Below are 13,460 nucleotides of genomic sequence, written 5' to 3' on the forward strand. Positions count from 1 at the left end.
GGGCCTAGATGCTCCTCCCTTGGTCAACAGATTGGTTTACTAACGCGCTTAGAGCCTTGTTGACAGTGACTGCTAATGGTGTCGTGTGTTTCCTGGCGCGTAGTAGCTAAATTTCTCGTAGATAGCTTGTAGATATAAATCTCTCCTTCTCTCCTCCAAATTTTTGTAGTCTCTCAACTAAGAGCTTTTTACGTACGTCTCACACACGCTTTCAAAGTCATCAAACGCTCGAAAACCTCCGCGAACTCCTTTTTTTTTTAAATCCTTTCAACAAGCAATTTTCCCTGCTTCTCATGGGTACGTCGAGCTGTGATCATCCTTTCAATTCCTCTTTGATTTCTATCATCTCCCTGGTGTTTGTGCGAGGATCTCATGCCTCAAGTCCCTTCATGTTGCCCAGCTTCATGCCAGATAGCATCGAACCCGTACATTACATCTTTTTTCTGCCCATCAGGTTTGCCTGTCCCAATTTACACTGCATGTACCTCAAGGCCTCTGGAATGAGGCTTTATCTTGTTCCCTACTGATTGTTGGCTTTCCTGCCTGAATTTCACGCATGTGTTGTTCCTCTTATTTCTTTCTCACTCTCAAATCTTCATGTTATATCGACCACCTCACTAACAAATCATCTTCAGAAGATGTTCCGACGAGTGAACCTGATTGTCAGACAATACCTCGGACTCAGCAATGAGTGTAAGTATCCCTCTTTTGATCCTGCGCGGTGGCAAGATGGCAACAAAGGCTACATCAGGCCATCTCAATGCCAATATCTGCTTTATCTTCTGTTCATTTTTGCTAATCAATTCTGTACAGCCGAGGAACCGCAGGAGGACCTTCGCCGCGAGCACCCAACCACGCTCTCGCGGCACCCCTCGGACGTCAGCAATTCGGTCGATGAGGATCTGGACGAGTACGAGGGTGATGCCTCTGAGTTTGGATCTGAGGCCGAGGTGAGCTCATCCGGCTACTATTTGGCTGATGATGGCCTGGACGAGCTGTCTGAGATCTCCGAACTCTCCAACCTCTCCGGGATTTCCGGGTTCACAGAGTTCGAGAAGGAGATCGAGGAACAGCAGAAGGGTGGTTCCTTCTTCGAGTTCAGGTCGGAGGTCACGTTGGAGTCCGACTCCGACTCTGACGATTCCGACTCTGACGAGTCGGAATCTGACGAGGAGGAAGAAGTCGGCGACGGCATGGACTTTCAGGGTGATCCCTGGCGCAAGCCCGCATATGCTGTCGAGCTGGACCGGTCCGACATCTCGGACGATGCCATTGACTCGGCTTTCGGAAGAGACTTCGTCATGGATATGAGGGAGTCATTGGCATCGTCCGTGACTGTGAGGCGTGAGCTCCCTGACGATGCAGAGATGGAAGACGTCGGGTTCGGGACGTCTGAAGTTTCCGCTGTGCCGGGGGAGGAGGCTCCTCCTGCACCTGCCGGCCAGCAGTCAATCTGCAGCCTCGACGAGGCAGTGCTAACAACGATGATGCCCGGGCTCCCAGGAGGAGATTCGTCTCTTCCTGCCTGCCAAGGTCCACCTCCTGTGGGCCGGACGCAGGAGCAGGTAGACGAGGCCATTCGCTACCTGCTGGAGTTCTCCAGGACCTACCCGGCCGCCTGGGAGGTCCTGCTCGGCCAGTATTTGGATGCTCCCACGCGCACTTACTGGCCGAGGCAGAGTTGTTGGTTGGGAAGGCAATCGTCGTGGAGTATGGGAGCCGAACCCAATGCTGGAAATCAAGCGCCGGTTCCAACCTGGTTCGGTCCCGGTCCCATACTCCTGCCCGCAAGGGCCAGACGGTTCCTTCCTGCGGTCCATGGCTGCCCAGATCATGCAGAACGAAGACGTGTACCGAGCGGCCGTCGATATCTGGGCAGATGGACTGACTGCGATCGACGAGCCTGCCCTGGAGCACCTCCTGGCACGTGCAGGATGGTGTCGGCAGGCGGAAGCCTGTCATGCGTGGGACAGTGCCCGCCGCTTCCTCCAGGAACTGCTGGCCGCGCAGGCGTGTTAAAGAGGGCCGTCGTCACATCTGGTGAGTGTCAACAGTATTTCCCTTTTTGGCCGTTGATAACCCTGACTTGGGGCTGGCCCGTGCACGTGACAACCTAACCCGAAGAGGCTAACGCGTATGTTGTTTCCTTAGTGACGGCGGCCCGAGTGTGCCAGGGAGAAAACAATTCGCCGCGCCATCCCAACCACATTGGCCACTCTCTCTTTCTCTCACCACCACATCGGTCCGGACCAAGGCCTCCACGATGGAGTACCACTTTGTGCCCCCCGAGGAGCGCGCAAGAGACGAGAAAGGAAACCTCCTTCCATGGGGGTATATCTACAAGGAGTGGGTTTTTCCCACCACCAAACATCGCACTGACTGGAACTCTCGCTGACATGATTCCTTTGCCCAGCGAATCTCGCAATCCCAGAAGACCGCCAGAAGAGACCGGGCCGTTTGGCCGAAGACGCAACGCTCGTTACGACCACGCGCGATCGCGCACTCGCACTGGAACACCTGCCAAGAAGGAGAATCCCAACGTCGCCGAGTTCAGCCGCCTGTTTGCACAGCAGCAAGAAGAGGAGCGCGCCCACAGCAGCCTGCCCAAATCGTCATCGTCGTCGAGTCTTGAAGGGTCCAGGAAGCCGACCGAAAAGGTCGCGACTGAATGCATTCTCTATGGCTACAAGAACAAGGACTCCGAGTGGAAGGTCATCGACAAATACGAACGCATCTCTCAGGGCATGATCTGTGAAGACTACCCCCGCAGCGACCCCAATGCGACGAACAAATCCTCTCACCTGCTCAGCGGTGGCGACGTCGTGATTCGCGCCAATCTGACCGCTGATGCCAATCGCAAGTCGAAGCGATATGCCGGGGGCTACCACTGGATCAAGGTCACGTTTGACTCTACCACCGCGGCCGATCGCGCCTGCTTCTTTTCTCCGCAAGAAATCGACGGCCACCTTGTGTTCTGCGAGCTCTACCACGGGCAAGGACCTGCTGAAGACATTCCTATCCCGAAAGGATCGGCTGAAGCCAACCGCACCCGGTCGAAAGTCCATCACACTCTCACGTCGTCTCACTCGACTTCGTTCCTGCATAGCAAGGAACCGGAACGTTCGACCATGCCTCGCTCATTCACCATGAATAATCTCTCGACGGTTGGCGATATGGATGAGGAAGATTCTCAGCTGTCTACTGCAACAGCAAGTTCCGCCACTGCAACGGCTACCGAGCAAGCTCCCGCCCTCCGCCAGCGACCTGTCCAGGAGTCGAAACCCGAATCCGAGTTCATGACACACATCCCCACCGTCCGTCGTGCGGTCCTCCGTCCGATCAGCGAGGCCCTGCCTCCTCAGCCGACCGTCAGCGAGCGCATACTTCGTTCCATCCCTATCTTATCATGGTTCACTGGCGACATTGTTGGTGACGGCCCGCAGTTTCGCGAAGACGGCACTTTCGACTACCAGAAATCGAATCTCTACTGGCGCTTTTGGTACATGATCGACCAGATCTTGGGCACGGACTTTTGCGGATTGAAGGAAGAGTCCTAATGGACCTGATGAACGCTGCATCTCCTCTCATATATCTCTCACACACTCTACCTCCTGATCGTTCATCTCCTTCCATCAATCTCGCTCATGATCGTTGAATCTCGTCTCACTCAGCACTGCCCTCTTCGTCTTGATCGTCTATCGCCTTGGTTCGCGTCGATCGCGTTTACATACTTCTCGTCCACAAGGACTTGTCATTACGATTCGGTTCTGTGCTTCGGTTAACTGGTGATCCATCTGTCCTTTGACCTCGGTGGTCAAGAAATGGTTAATCTCATCTTCGGGCGTGGCCAAGCTCTACATTGTGATTCTGTATCTTGTCTTGTGAAATGGCGAAGTGCGATATCTGCATTGTCTTGTCTTGATTTTGTGGTTTCTCTTGCGATGGATCGTTGTTATCTTGGGCATGGCGTTTTAAAAGTATTGTGTTTTTGATGGGCAAGTGTTTCTGCATCGGATACCGTTTTGTTCTCTGCATGTATTTTTATCTGATTTTTGTGACGACGTCATGACAGTGCATATGGGCATGGTTTATTCGTCTAGCATTCTGCCTACGAGGCTATTGCAGTAATAGTTTGCAATATTCTGTGGTTAATCTCATCGTATTCTTGTCATCGCGACCGCTGTATACGCGACGGACTCATTCCTATTTTGTTAGGGTTTAGCCGAGCAGAGCCTCATCCGCCAGCGACGGCTCAGCGCACAACGCCAGAGACGGAGGAAATGTGGTTCGAAGAGCAGATAGAGAGTGTATTTTACGCCGTAACGAGCGATAAACTGGCCTTGAAGCCCAGATGCAGTAATTACAGACGTGCGATCCTGGCGAGGTGCAGGCAGTTCCCTCGGTCGCCGTAAGCGACGTCTCGCCTCTGCGCCCTCCACACAAACCGCTGATTGGGCGCACCAACAATGGGCGAGATGTGACGAGGCCAGCTCGACGAAGCACCTCTCACCACCCTGGCTAGTAGTAATCAAAGAGAGTCTGCCTCCTCCCTTCTTGCTATCTCCCTCTTTCTTTCGCCCTCTCTCTCTCTCTCTGCTCTTGTCTTGTGTTGTCGACGACAACCACGACGACCAACAACCCGGGCGCGGTTGAAATTAGCGAAATTTCCCACCTCCGTCCGGCGACCGACCCACCGACCGAACCTGCTTGCTTGCTCTCTCTCCTCCCTCTCGCATTGTTCGACTGAGCCCGCGCCGAACTCGAAATTTCGTACCGACCACCACCATCGTCCTCAACTAGTCACCATGGATCAGGCGAAGCTGGCTAAGCTGCAGCAGAGCGTGCGGATCGGTATGTGAATCTTTTTTTTTCTCTGTGTTGTTGTTACAGCTGTGGAGGGGGGAGGGAATCCCAGCGGTGGTATTTATTTAGCGGGTTGTTCAGGATGTGTGTGTCCTGCGACTCCTGGTGTTTGAAGGCATTCGCGGTCGCTTTTTTGCGTGTCTTTTCCTTCGTGTCTGTCTGATCTGCTATTTGGACGAGTTTGGTTTGTTTCTGGCAATTTGGGCTGACTGACATTGGTTTTTTCTTCTGTTCCTAGGGTGCGTATATCTTTGAAATCCACCTTCCCAGTCCTTTCATCAGACCATCTCACTCGTCGTTATCGATTGATTCCCTTCAATTCCGCATATCGCGATTGCAGACACTCGAATTTGAATATGGATGGGAGAATATTGGCTGACAGCCTGACAGAGGCAAGGGTACTCCCCGCCGTAAGACCAAGAGGGTCCACAAGACGTCCACCACCGACGACAAGAAGCTCCAGACGACGCTCAAGAAGATGAACGTGCAGCCGATCCAGGCGATCGAGGAGGTGAACATGTTCAAGGAGGACGGCAACGTTATTCACTTTTCTGCTCCGAAGGGTAATACTCTCCTTCATATACCTTATATATATCCCAAGTATGTCAGGTAACAGCGGCTGATGTGTACACAGTCCACGCCTCCGTCCCCTCCAACACCTTCGCCATCTACGGCAACGGCGAGGAGAAGGAGCTGACCGAGCTCGTCCCGGGCATCCTGAACCAGCTGGGTCCGGACAGCCTGGCGTCGCTGCGCAAGCTGGCCGAGAGCTACCAGAACATGCAGAAGAAGGAAGGCGGCGAGGGTAAGAAGGAGGGCGAGGACGAAGACGAGGATGACATCCCGGACCTGGTCGAGGGCGAGAACTTTGAGAGCAAGGTGGAGTAAACAAAAACAAACATGTTATAAACTAAACTCTGGAATTGAAGAAATGATGAAATGAAAAAAGCAAAAAGCGCGGGAGTCCACGCCAATCAATGAACGGATACCATTGCCGTTGCCATTGCCGTTGCCATTGCCATTGCCATCCAGCAAGCAAGAAAGCAAAGCAAGAAAAGCAAAAATATTATTCATTCTAATTATCTCACGTACGTACGTACTATATAGGGTTTAGGGGTACAAACAGAAATGAATGAATGAATGGGATTATCTTTTTTTCCCCCCATACATCTTATTGTTGATACGAGCATGTATTGCCTTGGAGGGAGGGATCAATTAAATAGATAAGAGACACGACGAGCGAACTACTAATGATGAATGGGAATCGAGAATAATAGATAATAGGTGTAACAAACAGATGGAATATATGTGTGTGCGTGTGCAATTCGGATATATTTACAAATACTCCGTACAGTGGATGGCTAGCTAGTCGTTATATACAAGAAAAAAAAGGACACATGACCAACTATCCAGGGTTGTTAACTGATTGGTATCTCCGAGATGGAACAAATCTTCGACGTATATCCAAGGTCTGTACAGCAGCCATCCGTTCTATTATGCTATGCCAACGCCCTCGAAACCTCCCCCTCAGTCCACTCCCACAATCTCCGCGCCATTTCCGCATCAGCCACGAACCTGTTCCGCGGATGCACATTGCCGACAGGCGTGTAGAAGGCGCCGTTGGCGCTGGCCAGCTGCTCGCGACTTGCCCCGGCGGCGGCCCAGAGCTGGTTCAGCGCGCCCGAGGAGACGGTGCGCATCGCCAGCGGCGCCGTCAGATCCAGGACGTAGCGCGCAAACGCGTTGCGAGCCTTGGTCGTCTCGTACAGGTCGCTTTTCACGACGCCTGGGTGGACGGATACGGATAGGAGCTCGGGGTGTCGTCGAGCCAGCTCCGATGCGAACAGGATGTTGGCTGCCTTGGAGGCGCCGTAGCGTTGCCAGGTGCTTGCTGCAAGGAGGCCGGGAGTCGAAGTCAGCTCGTCGAAGGAGAACGACGAGGCGACTCCGCTGGCGATGGACGCTACTGTGATGACCCGGACATCCGCGTCGGCATTCGTGGACGCAGTCCTCAACAGCGTCGGCAGAAGCAGCTTCGTCAGCAGAAAGTGTCCGACGTGGTTCGTCCCGAACTGGATCTCGTGGCCTGCCTCGGTCGTCTGAGGCGGATGCCCCATTATGCCCGCGTTCAGGATCAGGATGTCCAGACGCTCGCACTCCGACGTAAACTGGCTCGCCGCATTCTTGATCGAGGCGAACGACGCCAGGTCCAGCGGGATGTAGCGGATGTCGACGGGCGAGGAGACGGCGGCCTTGATGGACGCGATTGCATCGCGGGCTTTGGACTCGGTGCGCGCGGCGAGGTAGATGCGGTGTGGTCGGTGATGGGCTAGCTGGAGGATGGTTTCCTTGCCTATACCTGTGTTGCCTGTCTCATAAAATAAACCAGTTAGCTTGGTCGTCTCGAACAGAGCAGGCACGACATATCGCACGCACCTCCAGTCACGAAGATAACCTTGCCCGCCAGATCGCCAATGTCTCTCTTCGGCTTGAACGACGAGCCCGCCAGGCCACAGGTGAGCTCGTTCAGCGTCGGACCCGCGCCCGTGTACATTTCCCAGGGATTGCGCAGTCCGTAGGCGAGCAAACTCCCCAGGGCGCCGAGATCCTGCCACAGAGACGACGGTTTGGCATGTTTTGCTGCTGCAGCTGGGGATTGCTGTTGTTCTGACTCGGTGGTGGTCGTTGCGGTCATGGAGATTCGAGTGGTACAGTAGTACTCCAAAGATCACAGCAAAATCCAGACCAGACAGGAATATGAGAGCAATTGCTATCCAATGGCACAAATTTCTTTCTGGGCAGCAGTTTAGGTAACTAACTACCTCTGTAGGCTAGGTAATTCATACCCATACCAGACCCCCATCACGGGGAAAGATACTCCGTAGAGGCGGAAGTTTCATCATCTTTGATCCGTCCGGATGATCGATCAGGATAGGAAATCTTTCCGACGAAACGAAGCGAGGGATGCAACGGTGCCGACTCCACTTTTCGTCATTAATTATTATTGAAAATGAAAGAAGATAACTGAAAGTGAAAAGAGATATCAATTGCTGCCCTCTTTCCAGTCTGGTGACTCGGTAGGTGAGCTCTCTGGTCGTCTTTTTGTTTGGAGTGAAACCGATGATGCCTTGGCCAAGTTATGATTTTGTCAACGTTCCCTCGGTTGTACTACATGTAAGTAGGTACTACTGCTATGAAATTGACCAATAGAAAACTAGAAACCAGATTAATTATGTTATATTATTCCATCTTCATGTCTCTTGAACACTGCTTCGTGCACACCACATATATATGATTATAATAATGGCTCTCTTTCTATTAAAGAAAGATGTTTATACGTCTCCAGTATATGCAACGCTTCCCTTGACAGAGAAGATATAGGAAAAAAAAATCATTCAACAAAAAAAAATGCAACGCAGGGAAATCCCCGCTTCTATAATTCATGACTTTCGAGAATCAATAGCATCCCCCTGACGGAATCGCTGCAAAAGAAGTCCTATCAACAACACAAACAACCCTAGGAATACGGTAGATGGCAACTGCCACGCCGGCGTTGTCGTTGCATTGGTGTCATTCAGTCATAAACCAGCCGACGCCTGGCCATCTCCCTCCGGGGGAATGGTCTTCTCGAGGAAGTTCTCCAGATCCTGGATTTCCAGCGGATCGGCGGAATGGCCAAGACCACTGCAGGAGATGAAAGCCATCAGTTAAAAAAAAATCGAGCAACGTTGATGAAGGGGCGAGTTGTGCACATACGGATACGTGTGGAATTCAACATTCAGACCAAGCTCCTTCTTCAGGTACTCTTCCGTCTTCTTCCCAAGATCGTACTGAACAATCTCATCGTCCGTGCCGTGGGCAAGGAAGAAGGGCGTCTGCTTGTTCGGCAGCTCCCCGCTGGGCGTATGGTTCTTCAGACGGTCGCTCAGCGGCAAGTAACAGGAGAGACCGAAGATACCGCCCAGCTTCTGGGTGTTGGTAATGCCCGTGAAGAGCGACATGGCACCGCCTTGGGAGAAGCCGCCCAGGACGATCCGCGAGGGCTTGACGCCCTTGTCGATCTCTTCCTTGATCAGAGTGTTGAAGTAGTCGCGAGAACGGAGGATTCCGGGCTCATCCTGGTGTCGCACTGCCTCTTCGAAGTCCAGCTGCGATAGTTTCAGCCCATATTATTCCAGCCAACGTTCAGATCTGCACTTACATCCCGACCAAGATGAGTGATATCATACCAACCAGGCATCGTCATGCCAAAGTTCTATCTTCCTCAGTCAGCACAAAGAAAATAAAAGTTTAGACGAACACATCCCGTCAGAACATACCACTGTGATCGGAATCATCGGCGCATTGGGGAAGATGAACGAGACCTCGTCGAACTTGCCGCGCCGACGCCAATTCTGCGCCAGTCCCATCCTACATCACAACCATCCGTCAATCTTCTGTTTCTTGACCGAGTCTGATCGAATGTCTGAGAGAGGGTCTTGTCTTGGCGGAGGAGAAAGAAACGTACCAACCTGCTCCACTGCACTTCGGAGTCAGTTCCTGTCAACAGCAACGGCAGTATTGAAACTTCAGAAGGAACACAAACCTGTCGCCCAGTCCATGTGCCATAATCACCGTGGCGGTGTGCTTTTTCAGCGCGGGCACGACATAAGGCGCTCGCGTCGACATTTTGGATTGTTGTATTATCTGGACGTTATGTCCTGCGGCAAGGAGCGATGGACCCGCCCGATAGAACGAAACAGACTGTCCAAGCAAGCCTGTAAATTGAAAAGGGGAAACAAAAAGTCACGACGGAATCGGACCGCAACAACTGATGCGGGCTTGCAATGATCCCCGCGTTTTTGTTCCGGAATGATAACACTGTTAATACTGCCGCGGCAGTACGAAGGCGGTGTGGCTACTACATAGCGGGAATTTGGTAAAGCCATTGCAACAATTCCGCAGAGGATATAGACTGCGAAGGACAGGGTCTGTCTGTTTCTCTTTATTTTCTTTTATATTTCTTTTTCGTTTCTTTTCTATCAAAATAACTAAAGAAAGCAATGCGATTCAACTCGCTAGTTTTACCCAGCTGTCTCCGCTCTTGAGACAGCTATAGTTTCAGGTACATGTAATGAAGGATTTACTACTATATTCAGAAGTACAGTACAATGACTACGCAGTGCCTGAGATAAGAGCAAATTCAAGAGAAATTTTCCCTAGATCTTTTTCCTTTTTGATATGATACAGCTGTCCACCACAGGATAAAAATACCAACACGGACATTACACACATTACACCCCTTCATTACTCATAACAAATCATTCATCTCAGCAGATCGATGTGAATGCTCAGATCTAGAGAACAGCAAGACCAGCAGCGAACGCCGCGCCCAGGACACCCCAGGCAGCGGTCTGCAGGCGTGCAGCTGCACCAGTCTTCGCGGTAGAAGAAGCACCCGAGGCAGTGGACGATCCAGTCGACGACCCAGTCGAGGATCCAGTCGAGGATCCAGTAGATGTTCCGGTCGACGATCCGCCGGTCGATCCGCTGGAAGAGCTGGAAGAGCTGGAAGAGCCGCTTTGCGCCTGGCCGTCTGGAGTCGACAAGTTCGCGGGACGGGCAGCCGCCGCACCGGTGAAGACAGTCGCGTGGACGCCGCTGTTGTTCGTGCACGATGTCGGATTGTCCGACTTCACCGTGGACGAGAAAGTGAGGTCCGCGCACTGAGAAGCCTCGTTAGCAGGGAACGCTAGACGCCGATTGAGAGTCTGGAGTAAACTTACAGCGTACAATCCGCCATTGGGGTCACCATTCGTCTGGACCTGCAGGGTCGCGTTGGCGCCGTCCGTCAGCACCGTGCCCAGCGTCTTCTCGTCCAGAGGCACATGGGGCAGGCAGAAGCTGCCCAGACCGGTGACGCCGAACGTGGGCACGAGGGTAATGTTGAAGTTGTCGCCAACGTCGTTGCCCAGACCGAGCAGGATCGTCACAGCGGTCTGCGTGTGGTGTAGGGTAATGTCCACCGGCAGGGAGCCCTCTGTCAGAGAGAGAACGACGCGTTTGGACGACTGCGGTTCACCGCCGCAAGGGAAGGTGGGCATGGTGTTCTCATCGAAGTTCCGACTGGAGGGGTAGTTGAGGGTAAAGTGGGCTGCCGCAAGGGACAGGAACGGGGCGAGACTCAGCCACGAGGACCGCATGTTGTGCGATTGATAGATGAAGACTTAGGAAGAGAACAGTATACAGTATAGGACGCCGATCAGATCTTCAGACTGAAGCAATTTGTCGATTTGCCGGTGATTAGAGCAGGTCTGTAGTAAACCTGACTCGTTATACGAGTAAGAGTCGGTCAAGGAAGGAACGCTGCGCCACTGGGTAGGGGTATATAGTAGACAATTTGCTCTCCAAGCAGGAGCTGAGTTCTGGCTCGCAAAGACAAGAGAGGGGAAGTCCTGCATTATTTAAACAAGATCAAGGGCCTACTCAAGTGGGGAGGATTCTGTCATGGGCCATCCAGCTTCCTCACATGGTACCACGGGATCGAACTATCTTCACGTTAGGAATTAATTAGGTCTCCGTGCTTGCTGCTCCCCGCATGACAGCGGTTTCGGGCTGCCATGTGGGAGTCGGGGAAAAACACAGGCCGGCAACTGCGGATTAGAAACCGGTACAAACTGCAAAGACGAAGTTAAACAATAAAACTAAAACTGAAAAAAAGAACAAATCGAGACCAAACAGCCAACGCTAGCTCCGGTCGTTGAGTGTGGCTACTCCTCCGTACGGTTCCGCGTGGAAAAATAAGCCTTTCTCGAGATTAGATCCCGGCGCCCCATTGCTTAGCCTTTGCTTGCAGCTCACACGTTACTCTGCTCCGTAGTTTAGCTGCTCGTAATAATAACGGTATACCATGGAATACTCCATCACAATGATTGCTATTCGCACGTCAATTCTTCCCAGTTAAGTGATCAGCTCTGTCCAATGCGGAAATGAGACGAGCCAATGGCATGCGCGATCGCTGCCAAGGCGATAATCTGCTCATTCCTGCTCATTCTCCACTGCGGGGCCGGAGGAACTAGCCTTGCTGGGCAGGTAACTGTAAATGGAACTGCCTCTCCCTACGTATCTGATCAGCACTGTCCGTCGTTTTCAATTGACCGAATTCCTGGTCGTCTGACGGGCTAATATTAGTAATTGCTGCATTCAGCGTGCTTGAAGTTGCTGCACGCCTTAGCTGGCCTAGGACGGAGTAGATCTCATGGTGAAAGGGCTATAAATAGAGCGCACGAGTTCTTGATCAAGTCTATTGGTCTTTATTATTCTAGTGATATCGCAGCCGCATTGGTCAGACAATGTACGCGAGTCATGCCATCTAATCTTTCGTAGCCGTCATCAGACAGGGGCAGAGGCCAGCCACTGCTCTCATCTCAATGCAAAGTCCAAGTACAGCAACCCAAAAACGCTCATGAATGGCGCTCAGATGAAATAATTACAATAGAAGGCAAAGGAAAAAAAAAAGGAGCAATACCGTCAGGTTGCTCTAGTGTTCGTTCCATTCGATATATCGGCCCACAGCCAGCTCGCCCAAAAAAGTGCCGGCTAGGACAGAGCAGAAGTAGCCCACGTTCATGGTCATAACGGCCAGCATCCTGCCATTGCGACTGGGTCAACACACACACCGTCCTGGAGACACAGGACAAGACACCTAGAGAACTCACAGTAGATAGCTGACGCCCGCTATGCAGAGGTATAGAAGTGCTCGAGGAAGGTCCACGCTGAATCGCCATGGCTGTGGCCCGTCGGATGTGCGGCGCACAACCTTGACAGACTCTTCGACACCATTTGCAGTGAGCAGTCTCGCTTTCTGAGAGTCCGGGTCAGCGTCGATAGCAGCGGCCTCGGTACTCCTCCCAGCAACAGCCACGTAACGTCGGTTGAGAGCGGTTGCAAGCCATCTCCGCTCCATCACAGCCTTGAAGGCGACGAGCGCACGACCGATGAAGGCGAGGATGATGAGAAAGATACAAGTACCGGCGTACTGGCCGGAGGAGGACGGCGTCCAGGAACTTGAGTAGAGCGGAGTGTTCTGGCTGTTGGTGAAGACCATGGTCATCATGGTCGAGCTGGGCATGTCTGACATGCCGGAAGAACTGCTCATATCCATATCCATGGCTGATCTTGGCCGCGTGGTTGCGTGAAGGAGTGGTGTTGTTGTGCAGTCACAAATTCATCAACGATGACTTGAATCGCGCTGGAAATCGATCGCAATGGCTATATTTCCAATGTCTCTTGTTGAAGAACGATACGTCGTTACTGAGTACTGGTCTTGGGAATAGCGGTTGTTGTCGCAGAAGACTGTCCCAGAGTTCCCTCCAGCAACGTGTCAGATGAGATAATTCGAGTCGAAGGTCTTGGACAGCCGGAAACCACTGTTATTTATTGTAAGACCAGTCCGGTAACGCGAGGGGCAATAGCGATAATAGATAGGTGTCAACTGACTTGACATCGCAGCCCCCAACCTCAAGCTGCAACGGGGTTTCCAGAAGTCGCCACAACCGTCTGATGCCGCCTGCTGTCATGCCTGGGAACGGCATCCGATCGCTGGCTGTGGAAGCGTC

General features: G+C 52.4%; 6 protein-coding genes across 6 annotated transcripts; 2 read left to right on the plus strand and 4 right to left on the minus strand.

Moving 5' to 3' along the window:
* Nucleotides 1-638: 638 nt before the first annotated feature.
* Nucleotides 639-3,557, plus strand: T310_7262 (uncharacterized protein; the record flags this gene model as incomplete). Its single annotated transcript, XM_013469926.1, has 3 exons — nucleotides 639-693; nucleotides 814-2,040; nucleotides 2,152-3,557. 3 exons carry the CDS (start codon nucleotides 639-641, stop codon nucleotides 3,555-3,557), a joined length of 2,688 nt encoding a protein of 895 aa, XP_013325380.1.
* Nucleotides 3,558-4,805: 1,248 nt separating this feature from the next.
* T310_7263 (Nascent polypeptide-associated complex subunit beta) lies at nucleotides 4,806-5,751 on the plus strand (the record flags this gene model as incomplete). The annotated part of the gene is made up of 4 exons (XM_013469927.1): nucleotides 4,806-4,851; nucleotides 4,891-4,949; nucleotides 5,246-5,426; nucleotides 5,498-5,751. The coding sequence occupies 4 exons, from the start codon at nucleotides 4,806-4,808 to the stop codon at nucleotides 5,749-5,751; spliced, it is 540 nt and encodes a 179-aa protein (XP_013325381.1).
* A 611-nt stretch (nucleotides 5,752-6,362) lies between these two features.
* T310_7264 (Short-chain dehydrogenase/reductase family protein) lies at nucleotides 6,363-7,558 on the minus strand (the record flags this gene model as incomplete). Its single annotated transcript, XM_013469928.1, has 2 exons — nucleotides 6,363-7,216; nucleotides 7,300-7,558. 2 exons carry the CDS (start codon nucleotides 7,556-7,558, stop codon nucleotides 6,363-6,365), a joined length of 1,113 nt encoding a protein of 370 aa, XP_013325382.1.
* An 883-nt stretch (nucleotides 7,559-8,441) lies between these two features.
* Nucleotides 8,442-9,531, minus strand: T310_7265 (Lysophospholipase; the record flags this gene model as incomplete). The annotated part of the gene is made up of 6 exons (XM_013469929.1): nucleotides 8,442-8,547; nucleotides 8,620-9,011; nucleotides 9,065-9,118; nucleotides 9,183-9,273; nucleotides 9,371-9,382; nucleotides 9,449-9,531. 6 exons carry the CDS (start codon nucleotides 9,529-9,531, stop codon nucleotides 8,442-8,444), a joined length of 738 nt encoding a protein of 245 aa, XP_013325383.1.
* A 668-nt stretch (nucleotides 9,532-10,199) lies between these two features.
* Nucleotides 10,200-11,045, minus strand: T310_7266 (GPI anchored protein; the record flags this gene model as incomplete). The annotated part of the gene is made up of 1 exon (XM_013469930.1): nucleotides 10,200-11,045. One exon carries the CDS (start codon nucleotides 11,043-11,045, stop codon nucleotides 10,200-10,202), a length of 846 nt encoding a protein of 281 aa, XP_013325384.1.
* A 1,337-nt stretch (nucleotides 11,046-12,382) lies between these two features.
* T310_7267 (Ctr copper transporter) lies at nucleotides 12,383-13,012 on the minus strand (the record flags this gene model as incomplete). Its single annotated transcript, XM_013469931.1, has 2 exons — nucleotides 12,383-12,503; nucleotides 12,561-13,012. 2 exons carry the CDS (start codon nucleotides 13,010-13,012, stop codon nucleotides 12,383-12,385), a joined length of 573 nt encoding a protein of 190 aa, XP_013325385.1.
* Nucleotides 13,013-13,460: the final 448 nt, after the last annotated feature.

This window comes from Rasamsonia emersonii (assembly GCF_000968595.1).
Source record: "Rasamsonia emersonii CBS 393.64 chromosome Unknown ctg1118621760523, whole genome shotgun sequence".
In the NCBI taxonomy this organism is placed as follows: domain Eukaryota; kingdom Fungi; phylum Ascomycota; class Eurotiomycetes; order Eurotiales; family Trichocomaceae; genus Rasamsonia; species Rasamsonia emersonii.